The sequence below is a fragment of the Mastomys coucha genome, unplaced genomic scaffold (assembly GCF_008632895.1).
Source record: "Mastomys coucha isolate ucsf_1 unplaced genomic scaffold, UCSF_Mcou_1 pScaffold6, whole genome shotgun sequence".
NCBI classification, from domain to species: domain Eukaryota; kingdom Metazoa; phylum Chordata; class Mammalia; order Rodentia; family Muridae; genus Mastomys; species Mastomys coucha.
In genome coordinates, this window is record NW_022196912.1 from 5,930,554 (window position 1) to 5,951,293 (window position 20,740).

Below are 20,740 nucleotides of genomic sequence, written 5' to 3' on the forward strand. Positions count from 1 at the left end.
TCCAGAGTCTAGGGTGCTCTATGCCCTCAAGGGTGCTTCTCCCAACAATCCTTGCTCGGTACCCCAGAAAGAGAGCCCCATTGGAGGAGTCCCTGTGATGTTGACTACAGGTGAGTCCTCTGAGCCTTGTTTCCTTCCATTGGAGAATGGAAACCACGAAGCTCACCCTCTGGTGACATAACAACACCTAACGTGATAACAGACAGAAAGGATGAGAAACACAGAGATTTGAGAATAAACAGGGGCTCTCATCCTGTCCTTGGAGAAGAGGGCTGGGAACAGGACTGGACAGATGAACAGATGTACAAAAGGAAAGCGAGACAGTGGGGGGCAGTCAGGGAGACCTCCAGACAGGAAGCTGAGGCCCCTCAGGGGTTGTGGGGGGCGGGTCAGAAAGGAAGGGTATCCAGGCCCAGACAGGTATGTCAACCATTCCAACTAGGAATGACAGATAATACTCCATATTTTATCATGTTCCAGGCATTTTTCTAAGTCAGGGGCTGCCAAAAGAGCCTACCGGCTGAGTCTAACCCACTGCCTGTTTTTGTAATAAGGTCAAGTTGACACTCACTCACACCTGTTAGCACAAACTCTGTGTGCTGCATGACACCACACTGGAGAAGAATGGCTGAGACAGACTAGCTATTAACAGTCAGTTCAAACTGACTACCGACTGACCTTTTCCAGAGAGTTTGCTAACTTCTCCATGAGAGTGTTGGATTTTCACAACATCCCTACCAGACAGGCAGCACTGAGAGGAGAGCCGAGCAATCAAGCAGCTGGCTCAAAGCCTGTAAGTGACCAAGAAAGGGTTCGAACACAGCCTGGGCCTAATTCTTAAACACTACCCTATGGCCTCTGTGGGGATGACCTCAGCCAGAAAAAGCTGGTTTCCTGGAGAGAGAGAGAGAGAGTGTGTGTGTGTGTGTGTGTGTGTCCAGTTCCATGTTCTGGAACCTGGAACCTTATGCTTTCTGAATCTAACACATTCTGAAGGAAAGAACAGTAGCTCTCCTGGCATGTAAGCTCCTAATTGCTTGTGAGCCTCAGGTATATGTGTGTGACTGTAACAATTACCACATTTTGGGTTCTACTGTGGGATGAGCTCCTTTAACTTAGCCCTCATTTTCCCTAGGAACTCTGGGGGGTGCTACCAAGGAAAGGAGGGCTCTGGCAGGCTCATCTGCCAGCGGCAGGATGAATGGAATGTGTGTTTCCACTGCCCTGGGTTACCTCTCTGTTCCCCACCATCTATGGGAGAACTTTCCCCCAGCTGCTGTTATAGATTTCCTGGGGCTCTAACTGAGCAAAGGCTGCATACATTCTGAATGTGTGCTCCACGAGTGTGTGTGCTGGAGGCTTCCTTCTCAGAGTGGTTAGCCCCAAGTTGTAGACCCATGAAGAGATGGGGGTCTACTGGGGGATGTGTAATGGTCATTGTGTGTGTCCTAAAAGAACTGGATATTGTTCTCATAGTTCTTGCAAGGGACTAGTATAAAACAACAAGACTTTCGAGTACCTCCCCATCTGGCTTCCTGTCTTGCTGTACAAGTCCTCCTACTTGTTTCCACTCCTGTTATGTCATCTGCCTTGAGGTGGCCAGTGCTGGCACCCTGTCCTTGAGCTCCAAAACTATTGAGGCAAATAGGCTTCTTTTCACTATAAACCCTTCAGTCTCCATTGTTTTCTTCTAAGTAAGAGGAAGCGGAGTAGTGCCGGTAACTGTAGGTGTGTTCATCCGGGGTCTACCCTGGGCTCAGTACTGGCCTGGAGAGATGGAGTCAGATGAAACAGACAGACGAGCCCTCCAGGAGATTGCAGAAAGCGGGATAGCAGGGAAGGAGACAAATGTCAAAATTCCCCATCTTTCTAAGACAGGACCAGAAAACAACAGGCGTAACCAGAGTTCTTAATGTGGACTCAAGGAAGACTGTGTGGTAGCTGCCAGGGCCCACCTCCTTGGAGATGCTCTCCTGGGAATGACACACCAAGTCCCTCAGCACTGTCCTTCCATCTACACACCCCAGCTAGCCTCAGGCTTCTCCTCAGCTTCTGACCTTTGCACCCTGGAAACACAGGATTCTCTAGTCCTGACCCTCCACAGTCCACCCACTGCTTCCCACCCCACCCCCATGCAGACTGAAAAACACTGCTATTTAAGGAGCCATCTGAGGACCCGGCAGTAGGAGCAGCAGGCTTCTTTTTTTCCCCCCCTGTCATGCTGGTTACCTAGCAACGCAGCCAATGAAACTGCTGCATGGAGACCAAGAGAGGGAACGACCTAAATCATGCCACAGAACTCATTCGTTACTCCTGTGGGGAGAAACACCAGGCATATTTCTATCTGTCGGGCTGCACCTTCTAGAAGGCATAGAACCTGGACTCCCACTTTGGGCTCAGCAAAGGCAAGCTCTGGCCACTCACTCCTTTGAGGTCTGCCAGGATAGTCAGGCAAATTTTGACATGCAGAATTCGGGGGGGGGGGTGTGTGTGTTGGAGAATGCCTTCTAGAACAATCTCTCGTGCACTGGGAGCATGGGTGGGTGGAGACCAATGTCTGCAGCCTGTGTAGCCTCAGATATAAGGAATTACTAAGCATTCCAACTCCCCATTCTCATCTTGCTGGATCATGAAGGAGCCAGAGTAGGGAATGGCTTCCCAGAGGCTGGACTACTTTGAGCCCAGCTTCCCCATAAGGAGGTGAAAGACCCCACATTTGTGGTTCCTTTCCTGAGGCTGGGGCCTCCAGGAGCTCTCTTGAAATTGAAGCTAACTTCCATGGATAGTTTTTTGTTCTTTTGTTTTGTTTTGTTTTGTTTGTTTTGTGTTTGTTTGTTTTTAAAGAGGGTAGCTTAAAAAAATCCACAACCCACGGAGCACTGCAGGGCCCTAGGCTGTTCCTCAGTTCTGCTATTCTAAGGCTAAAGGTGTTTCCTGTTTGGGGGAGGAAGGAAGAAGATGCTCCATGTTGCTGTGTGCGCATGATTAGCATAAGGTCTAGCCACAGCTACCCAGCCAACTGTTACTCCCTAGGCAGGCTGGTTCCTTCAAGTCCCACATACCTCTTCCTGACCATTCGGCCCCTCCTCCTTGGTTCACACTGCCCTCTGCCTGGAGTGCCTGCTGTCCTCCACCTCTCTATTTATCCCATGCTGTTTGCTCCTAGGGAGTGTCCTCTCTAATCATGCAGGGCCAGCCCTGTCTGTATTCAGAATTCTCCTAGAGTTCTGACAACCCCCTGCTAAGCAGAGCCACTCTCTGACTTTGAGATGCTGGGGGGGAGGGGAATGGGAGGAGTGGGACCTGTGATAGAGAAGGTCTGCCCAACAGAGGATGCCCGAGGAGCCTCCCAGCTGACTCTGGCTGTCCCCCATCCACGGAGGCGGCACTGGCGCACCGGGAGGGCCTCCTCGGAGAGGCTGTGGGGCTAGAAATGGAACATAGCACAGATGGGCAGGGGGCGAGGGATTCCCTCAGCCCCACAAAAGGGCCCTGGGTATTTACAGCTCTTGGAACGGTCTGTGAGCTCAGACCACCTTGTTTCCTGCATTCAAAGCATCCTCAGACACATCTCCCTCAGCCCCCAGCTCCGGAAAGGTTTTCCTTTCATGTCTCTGCTTAAAATAGAGGCTTACATAAGCGTAGTTCTGATCTGAGCAAAAAGCAGGAATGCTGGAGCAGGGGATGGGCAGATGGAGGGCGGATGCCTCCCCTGGCTCTGGGCAGAGCTGGGCTCTTCTGCTGTTTCTACCAAGGTACCTCTTGCTACACTCATCACCTCTTGCTACTACTCCTTCTAGGCACGCAGGAACAGTGCTCCTCTCTCCTAGAGCCAACAGTAGAAGGGCTGCCAACACTCTATGGTGGACCACAGGAAGAGAGAAACAACATAAACACAGAGCCTTCCCCATCCACCTCAGAAAGTCATCCCAATACTGCTCACAGTTCCCAATCAGCACTGCTCTCCACGTCCAGGAGGAATCAGAGTGGGTGTTTAACCCCCACCCCCACAGCCCTGTGCCTTACCTTCCCACAAGCCACCATGGAGAGGGCCACTTGGTACCAAAGGTGAAATTCTTCAAATGCATACTTCATGGCTCGCTCTAGGCACTGGGGAGGAACATGTGGTCAGCACTGCCCCACCAGCCACCTGCTTGCCCCGCATCCCAGTCCCTTACGGGGTAACCATGAGCCACGTCACTGCCTTCAGAGAGTCGCAGGGTGGTCTGGGAACACAGGGATGATCCAGTCCCTGCACATAAGCACTGTGATGCTGCACAAAGGTTGTCTCACCCACAGTAGTCCTAGGTTCCCACCTCCATAATACATGGATGGTTTCAGACAGCCATTTTGATGTGCAAATGAAATAAGGCTTATGAAATAAAAATAACTAGTGTTTATTACCACAGGGCTCTCTGCTTCTTATACACTGTGTATTATTACTGTACACTGGAGCTGTCTTCAGCCGTGCCAGAAGAGGGCATCAGATCTCATTATGGGTGGTTGTAAGCCACCGTGTGGTTGCTGGGATTCGAACTCAGGACCTTTGGAAGAGCAGTCAGTGCTCTTACCCTCTGAGCCATCTTGCCAGCCCTGGCTCTCTGCTTTTTACATTTCTTCCTAACCACCCTAAGGTAAGGTCTCTAGTCACCCCCACTGCAGAGTGAACCTGGGAATGAGGCTGCAGTGACTGGCTTGGATGGAGGTCATAGGCTAGTCAGAGGCAGGCCAGCGGAGAGGAAAGGGCAAGGGGGAGGACCAGTGGTCACCTCCTGTGATGCCCTCTGCAAATTACTAAACTCCCAGGAAGTGAGGTAAGTTGAATGACTGACCCTACCTCAGACAGCATGACATACTGGCCTCGCCGGCCCAGTGTGATGCTCAGGAGGTCGTAAATGGCTGAAGCATTCTGCAGGCTCACTTTCCGGTCCTCTGCCTGCTCTGGCGCCCGACTCAGTACCACATCCCGAGTTGCCTGCAGGTGGAATGTAGTTTGGGAAAGACGGTAAGGGTAGAAAATTGGATGGCCCTCACAGGGGCCCATCCTGCTAATGCCACTCACTGTCACATTTCACTGCTGCCACAGGCCCAGAACCTGACCACACCCTCGGAAACGGCCTCCCCCGTCCTCACAAAGCTCTCTCCAAAGACAAACCCTTGGTCCAGGTGGGGGAAGAGTCATCCTGAGGCTCAAGGTCTTATAGTGTTCATTGTGGAACTCTGCAAGATTTCAAACCTAGAGTGAAGCCGCCAGGGCAGTGATGTGGCCATGTGCCTTTCATGTGCCTTTCGTGTGCATGTAGCTGTCAGCTGTTGGCATGCAGCATCCCACTCTACTTCACACATGATATCATCAGGTCCTCTCTCATTCATGCTCACTCTTCCCTCTTCCAGGATCTAAGAGTAGCTAACCAGTCATGACAGCTCCGGGGCCCTGAAATCCTCTCCCTCCTGGTGAGACCCACCCACACAGCCATGTGGGAACACAACCTGTGCTTCATCCCTGGCAATGCTCCTCCCCACTCCTCCACCTCCAGCAGCAGGGCATGGACATCTGGGGTCTGAAGTGATTCTCATACGCTCCCGTGGCTGTGCTTGGCAAAGCTGAGATTTAGCCCCACACTCCTGCTGATACCTCCCAGCATCCTCTCCTTCAGCTAAAGCAGTCTTTATCTAGCTTTGCCTTCCCTGTCTGAGTCTACTTTGGTTCCCAGAGGCTGTCAACCAAGGACTGGCCTGTCAGATAGAACAAAGGAGCCTGGCCCTGAAACCTGAGGATCCTACCAGATCCAAGGCCCCATCCTGCCCACCAGCTACTCTCACTGTTGGCTTCTGCAGAAGCCACCCTCCCTCCTGTAGGCAAAGGGCTGAAGCTCCTTAGTGATCTGTATTCCTCCTCCTCAAGAAACACAGATGGCTTGGGAGAGGATGCCTGAGTGAAGGTACCAGGAATGGTAGGAAATCCTCAGAGAGATCACTGCTAGAGCCAGCCTGTTAAACCTAGTCAGGAACTGCAAACAGTTAGGAAGGGAAAGTGCCATGAAATCCTCTCCCTCCTGGTGAGACCCACCCACACAGCCATGTGGGAACACAACCTGTGCTTCATCCCTGGCAATGCTCCTCCCCACTCCTCCACCTCCAGCAGCTCTTAGCTTGTGGGTGATGGGTTCCTCCAGGCAGCCATGGGAGAGAAGGAGGGGATGGGGATGAAGAACAGAGATCCAGGAGGGATGCCTCTGCACACACATACTGGAATCTAGCAGGAGGAAGAAATAGGCCAGGTGTTCTGCAAGGGTGGCATCTCTGAGGTAGAGGGAGACTCACGGGGCACTTTCAAGGACTGGGGAAACCCACTGTGCACAGAAACCATGTTTGAAGCATAATGCAGAGTGTGTTGTCACCACTGTCCTCAGGATGGCTTTTAAAAGCCTTTCTTTCTCTGTCTGCTCTTCCCCACCTGACTTCTCTCCAGCCACAAAGCACTCACTACTGTTTCCTGTCTTCAAGGCTCAACCGAGTTTGGTTACCCTGCCCACTGGCATCTCCCAGCTCCAATGGCTGCTTTCCTAGTGCTGGCCCACCTCTCTGCCTTCCTAGAGCTGGCCCACCTCTCTGCCTCCCTGGGTCTCACACACAAGGACCCTAGCAGCCCCAGCCGGCTCATCACTCTGTGTGACAGGGCATGCCATCTCTAGGCTGCATTGCTAAACACAGAACCTCATAAATCCACCTTTGTGGAGCAAGCAATGTCCCCGGAAGACTACTCTGGGCCTGCATAGAAACTCCTTCTTTGTCTACTCTAGAACCTGCCCTAATAGGACAGGCCTCTGGTGTGTCTGGTGTGTGCACTGGGGATAGATTTCCAGAACTGGGTGTGATGGGGCAGATGAAACATAAGATAGGGCAAGTCCTCCTGATGACCTGGGCCCCCACCAGGCTGACAGCAGTGGCGGCAGGCATGCTCTTAGGGGTCCTTAGAGCTTTTGTGCAGGAGGGGAACATGGTTACCACAGTGGAAGCAGAGGTCTGCCCAGCTGCTACCATGGCTTTGGGAGCAGGATTAAAAAAACTTACAACATGCTGGGCTAGTGCTGGTTGCTGGGCAGTGCCTGTGTATGTAACCATGGTAATGGGTTTGGGTGGGGAAACTGGAGCAGAAAAAAGGGAAGTCTGGGTACTTGGCCTGTGAGCCACAAAAGAGCATGAATTCATGTGTGGCTTGAGCCAGAACAAGCCTCAGAGGCAGGGGCTGCCACAGCTAGGCTTGCAGTCCCTCCCCAGGAGCTGCCCAGCTTTCCTATCCCTCCCTCTTCCTTGGGCTCACTGACCCTAGGTCACACAGGCCTCCAGGCTTCACAAGTAGCTTGTCCAGAGGCAGACCCAGTCCACTCTTTCCTGTCTACATACACAGCCTGAGTCCTGGTTTCATCGGGCAGACGTCAGATCTAGTGAAGACTTCCAGACCCACGGCAGCGAGCAAGGTGGACATGCTTGTTAGTGTAAATGCACAGCTACTGTGCTGTCTTCCCTCCCATCAGCCTTTGTGCTGGCCTTGGGATAACAGTGACTATTCTCCCTGGGTTTTTCCTGCCCACCCTGTCTACTATGCACTGCTGTGTCTCCCACACCCAGCTCCTGTTGTGGGATGCCCTGTTCTTATTAAGTCAAGCATTTGGTCCTTAGGCAGGACCCCAGAGGTGTCCCTATTCCTCATCCCCGTCTCTCTGGTGGTTTTCCCAGGTAGCCTCTCCCAGACTAGAGCTTTCAGACTGCCAGGAGACCAGCCACATTCCCATCATCTATAGCTGTACACCCATCAGGACCCACCACTGCTCTTGGACAAATGCCCTGAGACAAATACAGGAAAGCTCATTTCCTCAGACAGGCACAACTCTTGTTGTAGTGTAAGCTTCAAATTACTCTCTCAGAAAGAAAGGGAGTTCTCATTCCCATCAATTTATCTGGCTCCTGAACCCAGACAGCAGTGGGACAAACATAACCTTCCCAGAGGCCTGAGGGCCTGAAGATGAGCCTTCAAATGCTAGACCAGGCCCGATGCTTTCCTGAACATCAAGTAGATGGTTATCCTGGCAGTTCCGGCAGTTCCCAGTCTCTACTGGTTGCGGTTCAGCTGGCCCTGACCTCCACCTCTGCCCAGCCCTGTCCTCTTCTTAACCCTAGTCCCAGACAGGGTTCCCATCTAAGTGGGGGAAATGGAAGACTTCCTAAGTGGCACCTGATTACTCCCACATCCCTCTTGCCTACTCTCATCCCACGTTCTAGATGACTGAGGAAGGCTGAGGGAGGCTGAGTAAGCTGACCAATCTACAGTGAGGGCCGAGAGCCAGGGAAACGCTGACATTCCGCTTTCACCCCAGCCGCTTTCCTCACTCTAGGAAAGTGTCGAGCAGTCTTGACTGACAGTATTGGAGGCCTTGGGCTGGTTCTGCTGAAGAAGGTACCAAGGCAAAATGCAGACAGGGTCTCCCCAATAAAGTCTTAGGCACTGTCATTGTAGTGGCTATTCCTAGCTGTCAACTTGACTCTATCTGAAATGAACTACAATCCAGAATTAGAAGGCTCACCTGTGACCCTAATCTAGAGGCTGAGAGATACAAGTTTCCGACCTGAATCTTGGCATGGAGATCTTGAGGCATAGTGGCTATGAATCTCAGAAGATTAAGATAGGAAGAGCTACGAGTTCAAGGTCATCTGGGATTAAAGGTGTGTGGCACACACCTTTAATCTGGGCAACACCTTTTGCTGGAGGCCTTTATAAGGACATTGGTAGAAGGAAGGCTCTCAGCTTCGCCTGCTTGCCTTGTGGGACTGAGCAATTGCTAGATCCTTGGACTTCCATTCACAGCTGCTGCTGACCATTGTTGGTAGTTGAACTACAGACTGATGCACGCCTTTAATCCCAGCACTTGGGAGGCAGAGGCAGGAGGATTTCTGAGTTCGAGGCCAGCCTGGTCAAACAGAGTGAGTTCTAGGACAGCCAGGGCTACTCAGAGAAACCCTGTCTCGAAAAACCACAAAAAAAAAAAAAAAAAAAAAAAAAAAAAAAAAAAAAAAAAATCTTTTACTACATAGAGACTACCATAAATTCTGTGACTCTAGAGAACCCTGACTAATACAGTCATCTTGCAAAGAACGGGTTCCTGAAGCAAGATGCCCAAAGCCCTACTCAAAGGCTTCACTGAGACAGCCTCTCCATCAAGCAAGCAAGCGTCAGGACCTGTTGCTGGCATCCCAACAGTCACCCCAGGAGTCATCAAGGAAGCATTTGTACCCAGGAATACCCCCCTCCCCCCGCCGGAGGACACAGTCCTGCTGGTGTCCCCCACTGGCAGACATAATTACCACTAGCTCTTGCGCTGCCGGTCCACAGAGCCAAGAGCGAGCATGCTCTGTGACAGGTTTCATCTACCCAGCGACACAGTTCCTGTGGCAGATGTCACAGTCTTCCTGTCACGGGTACTGAACCACAGGCTCTGAGCTGGCAGCCTTCTGCAGAGCAAGGCCTTGCCTGCCTTTCAGTAAACCAGGAGCCAAAAGTTGGGACACCGTGTGCCATCTGCTGAGTCCCAAATGGAACCTTGCCTAGGAAGCCCTTTTCTTTAAAACAACACACTAATACACTCAATCTCCAGCTAGATTAAAACCTCCATGTTTTCAAAGGTAACTAAGTCACAGTCAAGGTTTCCCTACCCCGGGAAGAAAACACGTACTGAACAATCCTAAGAGGTAGGTAGCTCTGTTCATTTTCTTATCCACCTGTCATGGTTTGAATGTGCCCAGCCCAGGCAGTGGCACTATTTGGAGGTGTGGTCTTGTTGGAGTAGGTGTGTCACTTTGGCTTTAAGATCCCCATCCTAGCTGCCTGGAAGTCAGTCTTCTAGCAGCCTTCCGATGAAGATGTAGAACTCTCAGCTCCTCCTGCACCATGCCTGCCTGGATGCTGCCATGCTCCTGCCTTGATGATACTGGACTGAGCCTCTGAAACTATAAGCTAGTCCCAATTAAATGTTGTCCTTATAAGACTTGCCATGGTCATGGTATCTATTCACAGCAGTAAAACCCTAACTGAGACAACCACCCAAACTCCTTCCACAGGGGTTTTATTAATGTCATCTTACAGATGAGAAACAGGTCCAGGGAGAGAAGAGTCTTGCTTAGTTCTGAATGACAAATATAGTACCTGCACAGGCAGGCGCCAGGCACTGGTACAACACAGAGCTAGCTGGTTTGATAAGGTGCAGGGCCTCCAACCACCACACTTGTACCTCCATTCTGAGAGGCCAAACCAGCAATGAATTCTTCCCCAGCTCAACAAAAACAGTAGCAAAGATTGAGCTGGCTTTAACACTCACTGCACGAGGTGGGAGCACCCTAGGGATAAGGACTTTAAAGTTTATTCATTTTATCCATGGTGCTGAGCATGGTCCAGCACAGTACAGCTGCTCAAAAAGATTAAGTGGTGGTTAATGTTGAGCATGTGAATAGACTGTGGGCGAGTGGACGGACAGGTGGGTGGGCAAATAGATGTGTGCATAGAGAATGGCTGGTGGGTAACTGGTGGATGTGCACATCCGAGTGAGTGGAATGTGAAAAGCTCTAAAAGCCACAAAGACACAGAACAGGGTCCAAAACACACATCTTCAAACAGCCATAAATCAAATTCCGTATGTTACTGGGAAAACATTGGTGATTTCTACTTATCTTTTTGAAGACATGTTCCCTCACCTTATCACATAGGTTAGCCCATAACGAAAGCTGTATGCTGGCACCAGGCATACATGTAGATCCTATACAACCACTCTCCGAGTTCCCAACCATAAAAGTGGAGCTACAACACTCAGAAAACCTCACAAATATCCTCCGCTGGGTGGGGCTCTGGACATCCTAGACGTGAGGAGCAGCGGTGACAGTGGCGGTGGCTGCACAGCAGGTGTGGCTTTTACTGTAGTCAGTCTAAGAGATGCTGCAAAGTCACAACCAAGGTTGCCAGCTGCTGCTCTAGAGGTTTTCCCACGAGCCTGTCATCTACAGCCAAAATCAGTCAACAGCAAAAAGGTGAGGACAACCCCTCAGGCATATAGAGGGCATGCTCAAAGTTTATGGAACCTTAGGGTTGAACTGAGGGTCGGAGCAAGAGCTGACACAACCCACAGTCCACTTTCTAGCCAACCAATAGTGCAACTACAGGAGTCTGCAGGATGGCTCAGTGGGTGAAGGGGGTGACTGATTAGGATCCCCAGGACCAATGTACTGAGAGATCTGGCTTCCACAAGTTGTCCTCTGAGCTCTGAAATCACACTATGATGTGTACAATCTCACATACACAAAACTCAAGACATAATAAACAAATTAATAAAAAGAATGTGCTAGGCATGGTGGTACATGCTTTCAATCCCAGCACGCAGGAGGCACAGGCAGGTGGATCTCTGTGAGTTCAAGGCCCACCTACTCTATAGAGTAAATTCCAAGCCAGCCAAAGCTACATAGCAAGACCCTGTCTCAAAACAGAACGAAATGAAAAGAATATAAGTGGAGGGAAGGAGAGTTGAGGGAAGGTTGGGTGGATCTGTGGCAGACTGCTCTGAGCCACAGAGGCCTGTCTATAGTAACGGGAGAGCACCTTCTGGAGATGGACTGTAAGGTTTCTCCTGTCGACTCTCCTCCCCCAGGTCTTCATTTCTAAATGTCTGCTGGGGTTGGTATGGGCAAGAGGAAACAAACCAGCCAAGCCAAGGAGGTACCTCCTCTTAGCAACCGTGCAAACCAAACTGGACAGCTTCTCTACCCAGCACGATACAGAGAACTTCCCAGGACCGTACTTGGTTACCAGAGTGGAGCCTTGCAACTCCTGGACAGGTCAGCGGGCTACTCTCAAGGCAAAGGAAAAGGCTGCTTGGAGAAAGGTCTATATTCAGGGAAATTCACCAGTGCCAGGTATGGGCCACATTCTAGCAACTCTGCTTTCAGACTCTGGGCAGCTTAGGGTATCTGGCTCAGTGGTGTCAATAACCTTGCAGGAGAGTCACCTGAGCTCTGGTCCTGGGCTCTGACCTCTAAGAAGCCAGAACATAGGTGGTAGTGGTGCTGGCGCTGTTTATGTCAAGAGCAACTCAAGACAGGAAGGAAGGGCTAGCCAGGGTGTAGTGGCACAGGCCTTTAGAAGCAGTACTTGGGAGGCAGAGTTTGAGGCCAGCCAAGTCTACATAGTATAGTAGTTCTCAACCTTCCTAATACCGTGACCCTTTAATACAGTTCCTCATGTTTTGACAACACTCAACCATAAAATTACTTCATTATTACTTTTTAACTATAATTTTGCTGTTATGAATTATAATGTAAACATCTGATATGCAGGATATCTGATATGCAATCCCTAATCCCTGAAGGATCTGACATTGTGAGTTGCAACAGAGCCAGGGCTACATGTTGAGACCCTGTAGGGAAAGGGGGGGGAGGAGAGAGGGAGAGGGAGAGGGAGAGAGAGAGACCACGAGCTGGATGGACAGAGAGACTCAGAGACAGAGGGGCTTATCTTAGCTCACAGTTCCAGGTTCCAGTTCATCCCAGCAGGGAATTCCCAAGGGAGCCGGTCACATTGCACTCGAAGTCAGAACAGGGAATAATGACACAGGACGCCTGTCAGTGCTCAAATTATTTCCTCCACTCTTGTATAGTTCTGAGTGCCCGCCCAGGAAATGGTGCCAGCCACACTGAGGTTCTTCCCACCTTAACTGATATAGTCAGTGTATGCCCCCGAGCACCCCCATGGGCCACTCCGATCTGTACCATCTCTCACTGAGAGTCCCCTTCCCAGGAGACACTAGCTTGTGTCATGCTGGCGGTTAAACACCAAGGAGACAGAAGACAGTGGCTCTGGCCTGCCTGTTAACACGCTCCCCATGACACCATGCATTTTATTTCCAGAATCTCCTCCCTGGCCATTTCTGCTTGAGAAAAGCAGGAAGCAGACCCAAGACTTAAATCCAGGAGGCTGGGCTCTGGGTCTCGTGTTTGCAGAAACTCGTTTGTGAGGGCATGTGCCTCATATCATGAAGACAAAGGTTATTATATGACCTTGACCAAGATATATATCCATCGTGTGGCCTTTCCCTTACTTCCTCATCTGTAGAATGGGGACACAATAGTATTAATCTGAGCTACATGAAACTACTGACATAACTTTCGCCTGCCTTCTGTTTTTGGAGACAGGTTCCAGATAGCCCAAGTTGGTCCCAAACATCCTTTTAGCTGAGAATGACTTTGATTTTCTGACCCTCTTGTCTTTCCTGAACCCACCATGAGAGTGCCAAGATTACAGGCATAAACTAGGTTTCAAGTCATGTGGGAGAACAAGCCTGGGGATTAGTGCATGTTAGACAAGTTCTCTACCAACAGAAGGGCATCTCAACCTCAAAAATGGTTTTTTGTAAGCCATAAATAATTGAAAATAGGTAATTTCCTATGATTCAACATAATGTTTACCTAGTGAAATAGCCACTTCTGTGCCTAGCAGAGAAAGCGTCTTGCATTTACCTTTATCATCCAAAGCACACTGTAAGTTACACTGCATTCCTCTGCCCACATCTCCAGAGACAGGTACTCTCAGAGCAGACTCACAGGAGGGTCCAGGTGATTCCATGGCTGGGTGGAGGGACTCTAATAGTTCTACTTTAATATTCTAAAGTTTAAGCTGGGCAGTGGTGGCAAACATCTTTAATCCCAGCACTTTGGAGGCAGAGGCAGTATTTCTAAGAGTTCAAGGCCAGAGTCCTTGTACAGCCAGGGCTATATAGAGAAAACCTCTCAGAAAAAAAAAATCTAAAATTAAAGTGAGATTTAGTCTGTAGTTAGAGAAAGAAATCATTTCCAGTTCCCCAAAGAATAAATCCAACCCTTGGTACTTCATCTCCAAATCTGGCTAAGCCACTAGATGTCCCTTCCCCCTGAAGCAGCAACAAGCATGTACCCAGGATGCCTGGTCGGCTGGGCCTCAGCAACACTCAGATCTAGAACGGCCTGGCTGAGGAAGGCCAGTCTCCCTGCCTTGCAGTCCAGCATCCCTCAGCATATGTACTTATCAGTAGATCTGGGCAACCAGAGGTGACCCACCCATGTGCCCTGGACAAGTCCTGGCATCATCCATACTGACAGCCAAAGAAACACTGGTGATCGTGAATAGCCCAGCTCAGAGCATCTCAGGTTCTCAATCTCATCTAAGGCACCTGTTTCTCAGCCTGGCTAGCAACACTGGCCAGCTTCAGCACTGAAGGACTTGGACCCAGCTGTGAGGACACCCCTCCTTACCCCTGGCCTCTGTAATCTGTGCTCCCCTTCTTGAGCATCCCTTGGAGCCTAAGGTCCATCCTTCATCTCACGCCTCCAGGGCTACCCACCCCAACCATGCTCTCCTTCGAGGAGTCCCCAAAGCACTCCGTGTACACTGCCAAGTATTGTGGTCCCCATGGCATGCATACATGCACACTCTCACACAAGCGTCTTCCTAGGGTTTGGGAGATGGACCCCCCAGTGTGGAGAGCCTGGGTACTGGAACCATTCACTACTTTACTACTGCCACCCCTTACTAAGATGTGAACGTCATGAGGGCAGGGGCTTGCCTCCATTTTGCTTATGGCTCCATCTCTGGCTTCTAGGACAGGGCCAGGCACAAGGCAGATAACAAGTCTAGCTGTGGCAAGACTATAAATTCTATCCACACTTACCTGTGAGTTACCATCTTATGAAGAGAACACCGAGACTCTCAGAGATGGAAGGATTTGCCCTTGGCCTCAGCTAACTCGGGCAATGCTGGAGCCTGGATCCAGGCGTCATGCCTCCAAATGCACACTTCTTCAGCTCCCTATCTGTCTGTTCTCTTACGGCATCAGAGCACCCAGCACACGGCTGCTCAGTGCAGACTGTTGACTTGTGATAACCAGTTTTTGTAATCCCAGAAGAGGGGTTCACACACACTCAGTCCCTACCCACCTGGGGACAGATGCTAGGTCTCTCAGCATAGCCCAGCAGAGCTAGTGTGGCCAAAACCTAGACTAATGAGCCAGACTTGCAGTTGTGTGTGTATGTGTGTGTGTGTGTGTGTGTGTGTGTGTGTGTAAGAAGTGCATACCTCCCGGGCATCCCTGGGAGGCAGAGCTTGACTAAGCTATGCATAACCTCTGCCTATCCCAGCATGCTCTATAACTATAACCTCAACCCACTGGGGTCAGTGGTGCCTGGGGCTTACCATGGACTCACTGATGAGCAGCAGCAAGAGGGCCTCCTCTATGTTGTCTTTTGGGCAGTAGAGGCTGGAAAACACAACAGCATCCCTGGCTGCAGCCCAGCCCACACCAACAGCACCTCTGGCCCCCAAGCAGTCCTCTTGCCCCAAGTCAACATCAGCCTGGTAAGCTGACCCTCTCCTGCATAATTCACAGGCACCAAACACCAGGAGCAGCTCCTATCAAGCCCCGGAGTTCTGACCCTGAAAGGCTGCTGCTATCTTGCAGAAGAAATGGCTCATCATCCACTCCCAGCCTGAGGCAAGAGGAGAAGCCCTGGTGGTGACCACAGACTTCACTGGTAGGTACATCAAGGGGCAAGTCAGGAGAGTAGGCAACCTCCAAATGTGTGGCTTCGGGGAGCCATGAAGATTTCTCTCCCAACCCCACCAGAGACCATCTTTCCTTAGTCTCTCAAATGTCTGCCTGGTTCTGTGCAGGCTGGAGGCTGGGCAAGCAGGATACAATAATACCGGCAGGGAACAGAGTCTGGATACATCGTGAGACCAGCGGGCTACAACAGGACAGGTGGTACTCACTTGTCTCCTTCATAGAGGTGAGGTTTCCGAAGGGTCTGAGTGATGAAGGAATTCTCCTCCTTGCTCATGAACTCAGGCAAAGGGTGGGACAGGGGGCTCCAGTAACAGTCCTCACTCAGGGAGTGCAGCAGGACCCCTGCCAGGTGCTTGGCGGCCACCTGGCAGAGGGGGAGAGATGCAGGCTCAGACTTCTTTAGTTTGCCTTGTGTGGCCCTTTGTTTCCCAACTAGCAAACCCACCCACTGTGTGTTGTACTGGGCCTCTGGGGGGCCCCATAACTTCAATCCTAAGTCTCTCACTGCCCAGGCCCTGTAGCACGGAAGCCCCCACTTCTCTCGGGATGGCCTTGCTCCACTGCATTTTTCCTCTCCTCTCCTCTCCTCTCCTCTCCTCTCCTCTCCTCCCCTCCCCTCTCTTCCCCTCCCGTCTCCTCCCCTCCCCTCTCCTCTCCTGTCTCCTCTCCTCAGCCTGGCTCTACCCACTGAGGACACTGCAGTCCCTTCTAGAGGTGGAGAATGGGAGGCCACAGGTACAGGAGTCTGCCTACCAGATGCTGTCTAGAGACTGACAGTTGACCCAAAATTCCTATGAGAATAATAAAAACAGCCATGGCTCTGATTTTGCAGGGACAAAGATCTAAGAACACAGACCTAAGTTGGGACACGAAAGGAAGAGTCGATGCCACTTATTAAGACCATTAAGAAGGGCTGGAGAGATGGAGCAGAGGTTAAGAGCACTGTCTGCTCTTCCAGAGATCCTGATTCCCAGCACCCACAAGGTGGCTCACAACCATCTACATCTATAATGAGTTCTGATGCCCTCTTCTGGCATTCAGGTGTATATGCAGATAGAGTGCTTATACATTAAATAAATTAAACAACAACAACAACAACAACATAAAAGTGAGCAATACCACAGCTCATAAGGACAGTTTTGCCCATGCAAGGGATGGTGGTAGATTTCAATTCTGATTTAATGCTAGGAGTCACTCATCTTCTGTGCCCTGATGAAGAAGAGATGAAGAGACTGCCTCTCCCAGGCTTGGTGGGGAAGTAGTCTGGGATCAATTAACAATGTCTGCTGAGAGCAGAAGAGGGTGGGCATAGGCATTCATGTACCATGTTTAGGTCAGGGACCTCCTGGTAGGGCTTGTGTTGTCTCCCACCCAAATTGACCTCAGCAGAAACCAGCCGCAGCCAACAGCCACATTACCACTTTGAAGTTCTGCGTTGCTTTGGTCTCCACAGCCCTCAGAATCTCCCGGAGCTCCTTCATGCCTTTCACAATGTTCCTGGGGGAGGACAACAAAAAGTGGGACCGTTGCTACCTGAGCTCCACATTTACCCTCAGAGCCCAGCACTAACAGGTGGCCTGTCTACTTGAGTCTTTTTTGAACACCTTCAATCAGTGGGATGAAAGCCAGAGTTGTAACTTCAGGACCCTCAAAGTCTAGAATGGATAAGCAGAGGGAGGAACCCTCCAGCAACTTAGGCTTCTGATTTATAACCAACTGGGCATCAAGACACCAGTACTACAAACAAGATGTCATCTTGGCCCAAGTGCCTTGGGCTGTGCTGAACTTTATGGCTTCTTCATTTTACCCATGGTGTAACAGGCCCACATTGAAATCCATCCTCATTGGTCCCTACTACCAGGGCCTGCCTCACCTTGATGACCATACTAGCCAGGCCTACTCCCTCAGGGTGTTACAGTATGACCCTCACTGAGAAATATATCTCATATCACAACTCAGTACTGGAGCATGCTTTCCTCATATAAAACTGGGTTCTTGACCCAATATCTGCATGCAGTCAACTCTGACGTGCTCCAACTCATTCCTCTGCCTTACTCTGCCTCTTAAAAATACTGGCTGTAGCATATCTGGTCCATTGTACAACCCAAATGGTTGTGTCCTGCAGTTTGAAAAGGGTTCTCATGATCCTTGGAGGTGTCTAGCCAACACAGAAAGTCCCTGGAGCATCCAACTGAGGCTGGGTCCTTTGGTGGAAGGATCCGTCCTCAGCCTGACCTTCTGAACTGACTGGCTTTCCTCCTCTCCCACATCTCAGCTCCCACCACACAAGTGAGTTTTTGCTGGATATCTGTAGTTCTCTCATCAAGTCTCAGGAGCCCAGTGCCCTCAGCCTTTCTCCTGCCATCCTTGAAAATACCAGTTCCAACATCATTCCTTGCTCCATGACCCGCTCTTTATTCCCACAGCACTGTACACATTTTAGTTCCTCTCCTGAAGCACACACTGGCCCACAAGGCCACTTTCCATGGCTGAGCAGACTCAGGCTGTGGCTTCCTGAGGCCAAGAGCTATCTCATGTGTTCCTGAAGCCCTGGGACACCGCAGGGCCTATGAAGTAAGCGTGTGCTCATCAGGAGATGACTGAGGCTGGCTCTGTTCACCTTGTCAGAAGCTTCCTGGGACCACATCAGACAAGGGAAAGCAGAGGCTTCAGGGCCAGCACAGAGAGGGACTAAACTGTAGTTGGCTGGCCACCCCTACCTTCTCAGGCCCCAGAGACTTTGTAGCCTGGGAGCCTAACAATAGAACAAGATTGAGCAGATCAGTAAATTCTTTTGCCTTCAGGGAAACTTAAACAAACAAACAACAACTACCCCACACAAGCTCCTAAGGTTATAAATGCAGACCTTTGCATGTTAGCTGAGAACGTAGACAAATAGACCTGGAGGAAGTCAGTCAGTAAGCAGAAGAAGCCAGCATAAAGCAGGAAGGGAACCTCAGCCTCCAGATGTTGCTCCAGATGTTCCCTGTACTGTATCAGGGAAGCAAGCCTACCTCTGTGGCCCACAGTCTCATCTGCAAAATACAGGCTTACACTCAGCTCAGCATCTGCAGATTCCTGTTGGCATGCTCCATTCTCAAATGTTACCACTAGTCCATCACCAGTATTATTGCTTAGGTAATACCTTTGGTTATATCTTCCTTCTTTTTACGTAGTAGACATCTCACTCTAATTAAAAAAATTCTTGAAATCATGGGTTTTGTGTTGGTGGTATTTGTTTTTGTGTCTCAAAATATATTAATCACAGAAGTACTTTTAAGCAGAGAAGTAATTTTTACAAGCCAGTGTGTGTACTGCTCAATTCTGATGTGCTTATCACTAAAGGTCCTCTGTCTGCACGTTAGGAAATGAGGCCTCAGGACAGAGCTTTTCAGAGAACAGTCAGCCCTTGGACTTGTTAGACACGCAAGTGCAGGAGCTGGGAAGACGGCTCAGTGGTTAAGAACACTTACTGTTCTCACACAGGACCCAGGGCCAGTTCCCAGCACCTACCTGACCTCCTCTGTGACCTCCAAAGGTAAACATGTATTATACACACATGCAGGTAAAATACTCATACACGTACAAATAAATAAATCTAAAGAAATTTAAAAAGAGAAGAAGAAATGCAAGTTCTATACCCGTACCCCGCAACAAAACTCAGGAGCCATTACCAAAGAGGAGACAGACAGATGGTAAGAGCAGAGGCCAGGGAGGACCCCACTGGAGCAGTCTTTCCTGACTGACAGGACTCACTTCTGTAACTCAGAGCAGTTGTGGTTGCAGGAACAAAATGAAGCCCGCCCACACTCTAGTATGGATGGAGGAGCCCATGAGCTCCCACCCCTGAGGAGCTCTCAATAGGCGATGCTTTCTGGAGAAGGGAGAGTTGGTTTTCTTTAAGGGTGTGGCTATTGGTTTGACCAGTGGATGCCAGTGGATGGTCCCACACCCAGGAGTATATATTCAATACAAACTGGACGCGGTGGATTATAAAAAAAAAAAAAAAAAAGGATGTGAGGTGGGGAGAGATTAGGGAGGAGGGTGGACATTGTGTCCACAGGCTGAGGCAGGCTGGTCCCTGGGGCTGCCTAGGGCTCTGTGGCTCCGAAGAGGCAGGCCACTCCTGGGGCTGTGGGTGATTTTCCACTCTACTGGAGACCTGGCAGCCTCTTCCCTGGCAGCCTGGAGCAGGCTGCTACCAGGAGACCGGAGCCAAGAGTGCCTAATGGCTCTTCTTCCCCAGTCACAGGAGGGACTGTCCTCTCTGTCACATCCCAGGACCAGCAAAGGGGCCGCCCCTGGACGCTGGGGAAGGGTGCTGACATCTGGGCACTGGCCACTCCCAGGACACAAAGGACAGAGTGCTGCACTCAAACACAATCCTGCATCCCAAAAGGTTTTTGCTTGCCTTTTAAATAAATTTCAGATCCATAAGAGATGTTGGCATCTGAACAGGCTCCTGGGAATGCTTTTGCAGAGTAAATCATTACCCTCAGGCATGTTTTGAGTAAATCCCAATTTATATTGACTGCTTTAAAAGAAACAATCCATACAAGAGGTTCCAGAGGCCAGGGCCACACAGGAGTTTTGGGATCCTAGCCTGGGTTGCCTGGCTCTCCCGTGCTGAGAATGCCCCTGCCTCAGCTTGCCCCTCTAAGAAATATCTAGGTAGGGGTTCTCAAACGGCCCAGCCCAGACATCACGGCCTGAGCAAGCCTCGCCCAGCCTGCAGCTGCTTCTGCTGGGTGGAGCTGGGGTTTCCCCTGGTTCTTTCTGGCTGTCCTGTGAAAAGCCAGCTTGAAAGATCTCTTTGTTCTGGTCTCTCCTGCTGACCTTTGTGAGCCAAGCTGCCCACTTTTAACAGTATCCAAACAGAGCCTCAAACAAACCCTGGCCCAGAAACAGGCTGCATGGGGAGAAGCTAGGAAGCCGGTTATTTCAACTAAAATCAAGTCCAACTGGCCAAGAAAAGGAGGGGGTGTGTTAGCAGCTCAGCCAACATAGGACTCCAGGAGAAAGGTGGAACACAGTAGGATAGCAGCCCTCCCACCCCCAGCCAGCAGTGCAGCCCCCACCCCACACAGTCAGCAGTGCAGCCCCCCCAC

The 20,740-nt window shown here is 50.5% G+C and overlaps 1 protein-coding gene and 1 long non-coding RNA gene across 3 annotated transcripts in view; one reads left to right on the top strand and one right to left on the bottom strand.

Moving 5' to 3' along the window:
- Ttc7a (tetratricopeptide repeat domain 7A) overlaps positions 1–20,740 on the bottom strand; it is a 105,571-nt gene that overhangs the window by 50,367 nt on the left and 34,464 nt on the right. For both annotated transcript variants that reach the window (XM_031357419.1, XM_031357420.1), the window contains exons 6-10: positions 17,051–17,129; positions 15,839–15,996; positions 15,263–15,326; positions 4,838–4,975; positions 4,027–4,110 (exon numbers count right to left, since the gene is read on the bottom strand). In XM_031357419.1, the coding sequence (XP_031213279.1) occupies positions 4,027–4,110; positions 4,838–4,975; positions 15,263–15,326; positions 15,839–15,996; positions 17,051–17,129 (523 nt within the window). The remainder of the gene's footprint in view (positions 1–4,026; positions 4,111–4,837; positions 4,976–15,262; positions 15,327–15,838; positions 15,997–17,050; positions 17,130–20,740) is intronic.
- On the top strand, positions 981–4,406 carry LOC116080820. The gene is made up of 2 exons (XR_004114618.1): positions 981–1,050; positions 3,801–4,406. It is a non-coding gene; the product is annotated as an uncharacterized LOC116080820 (long non-coding RNA).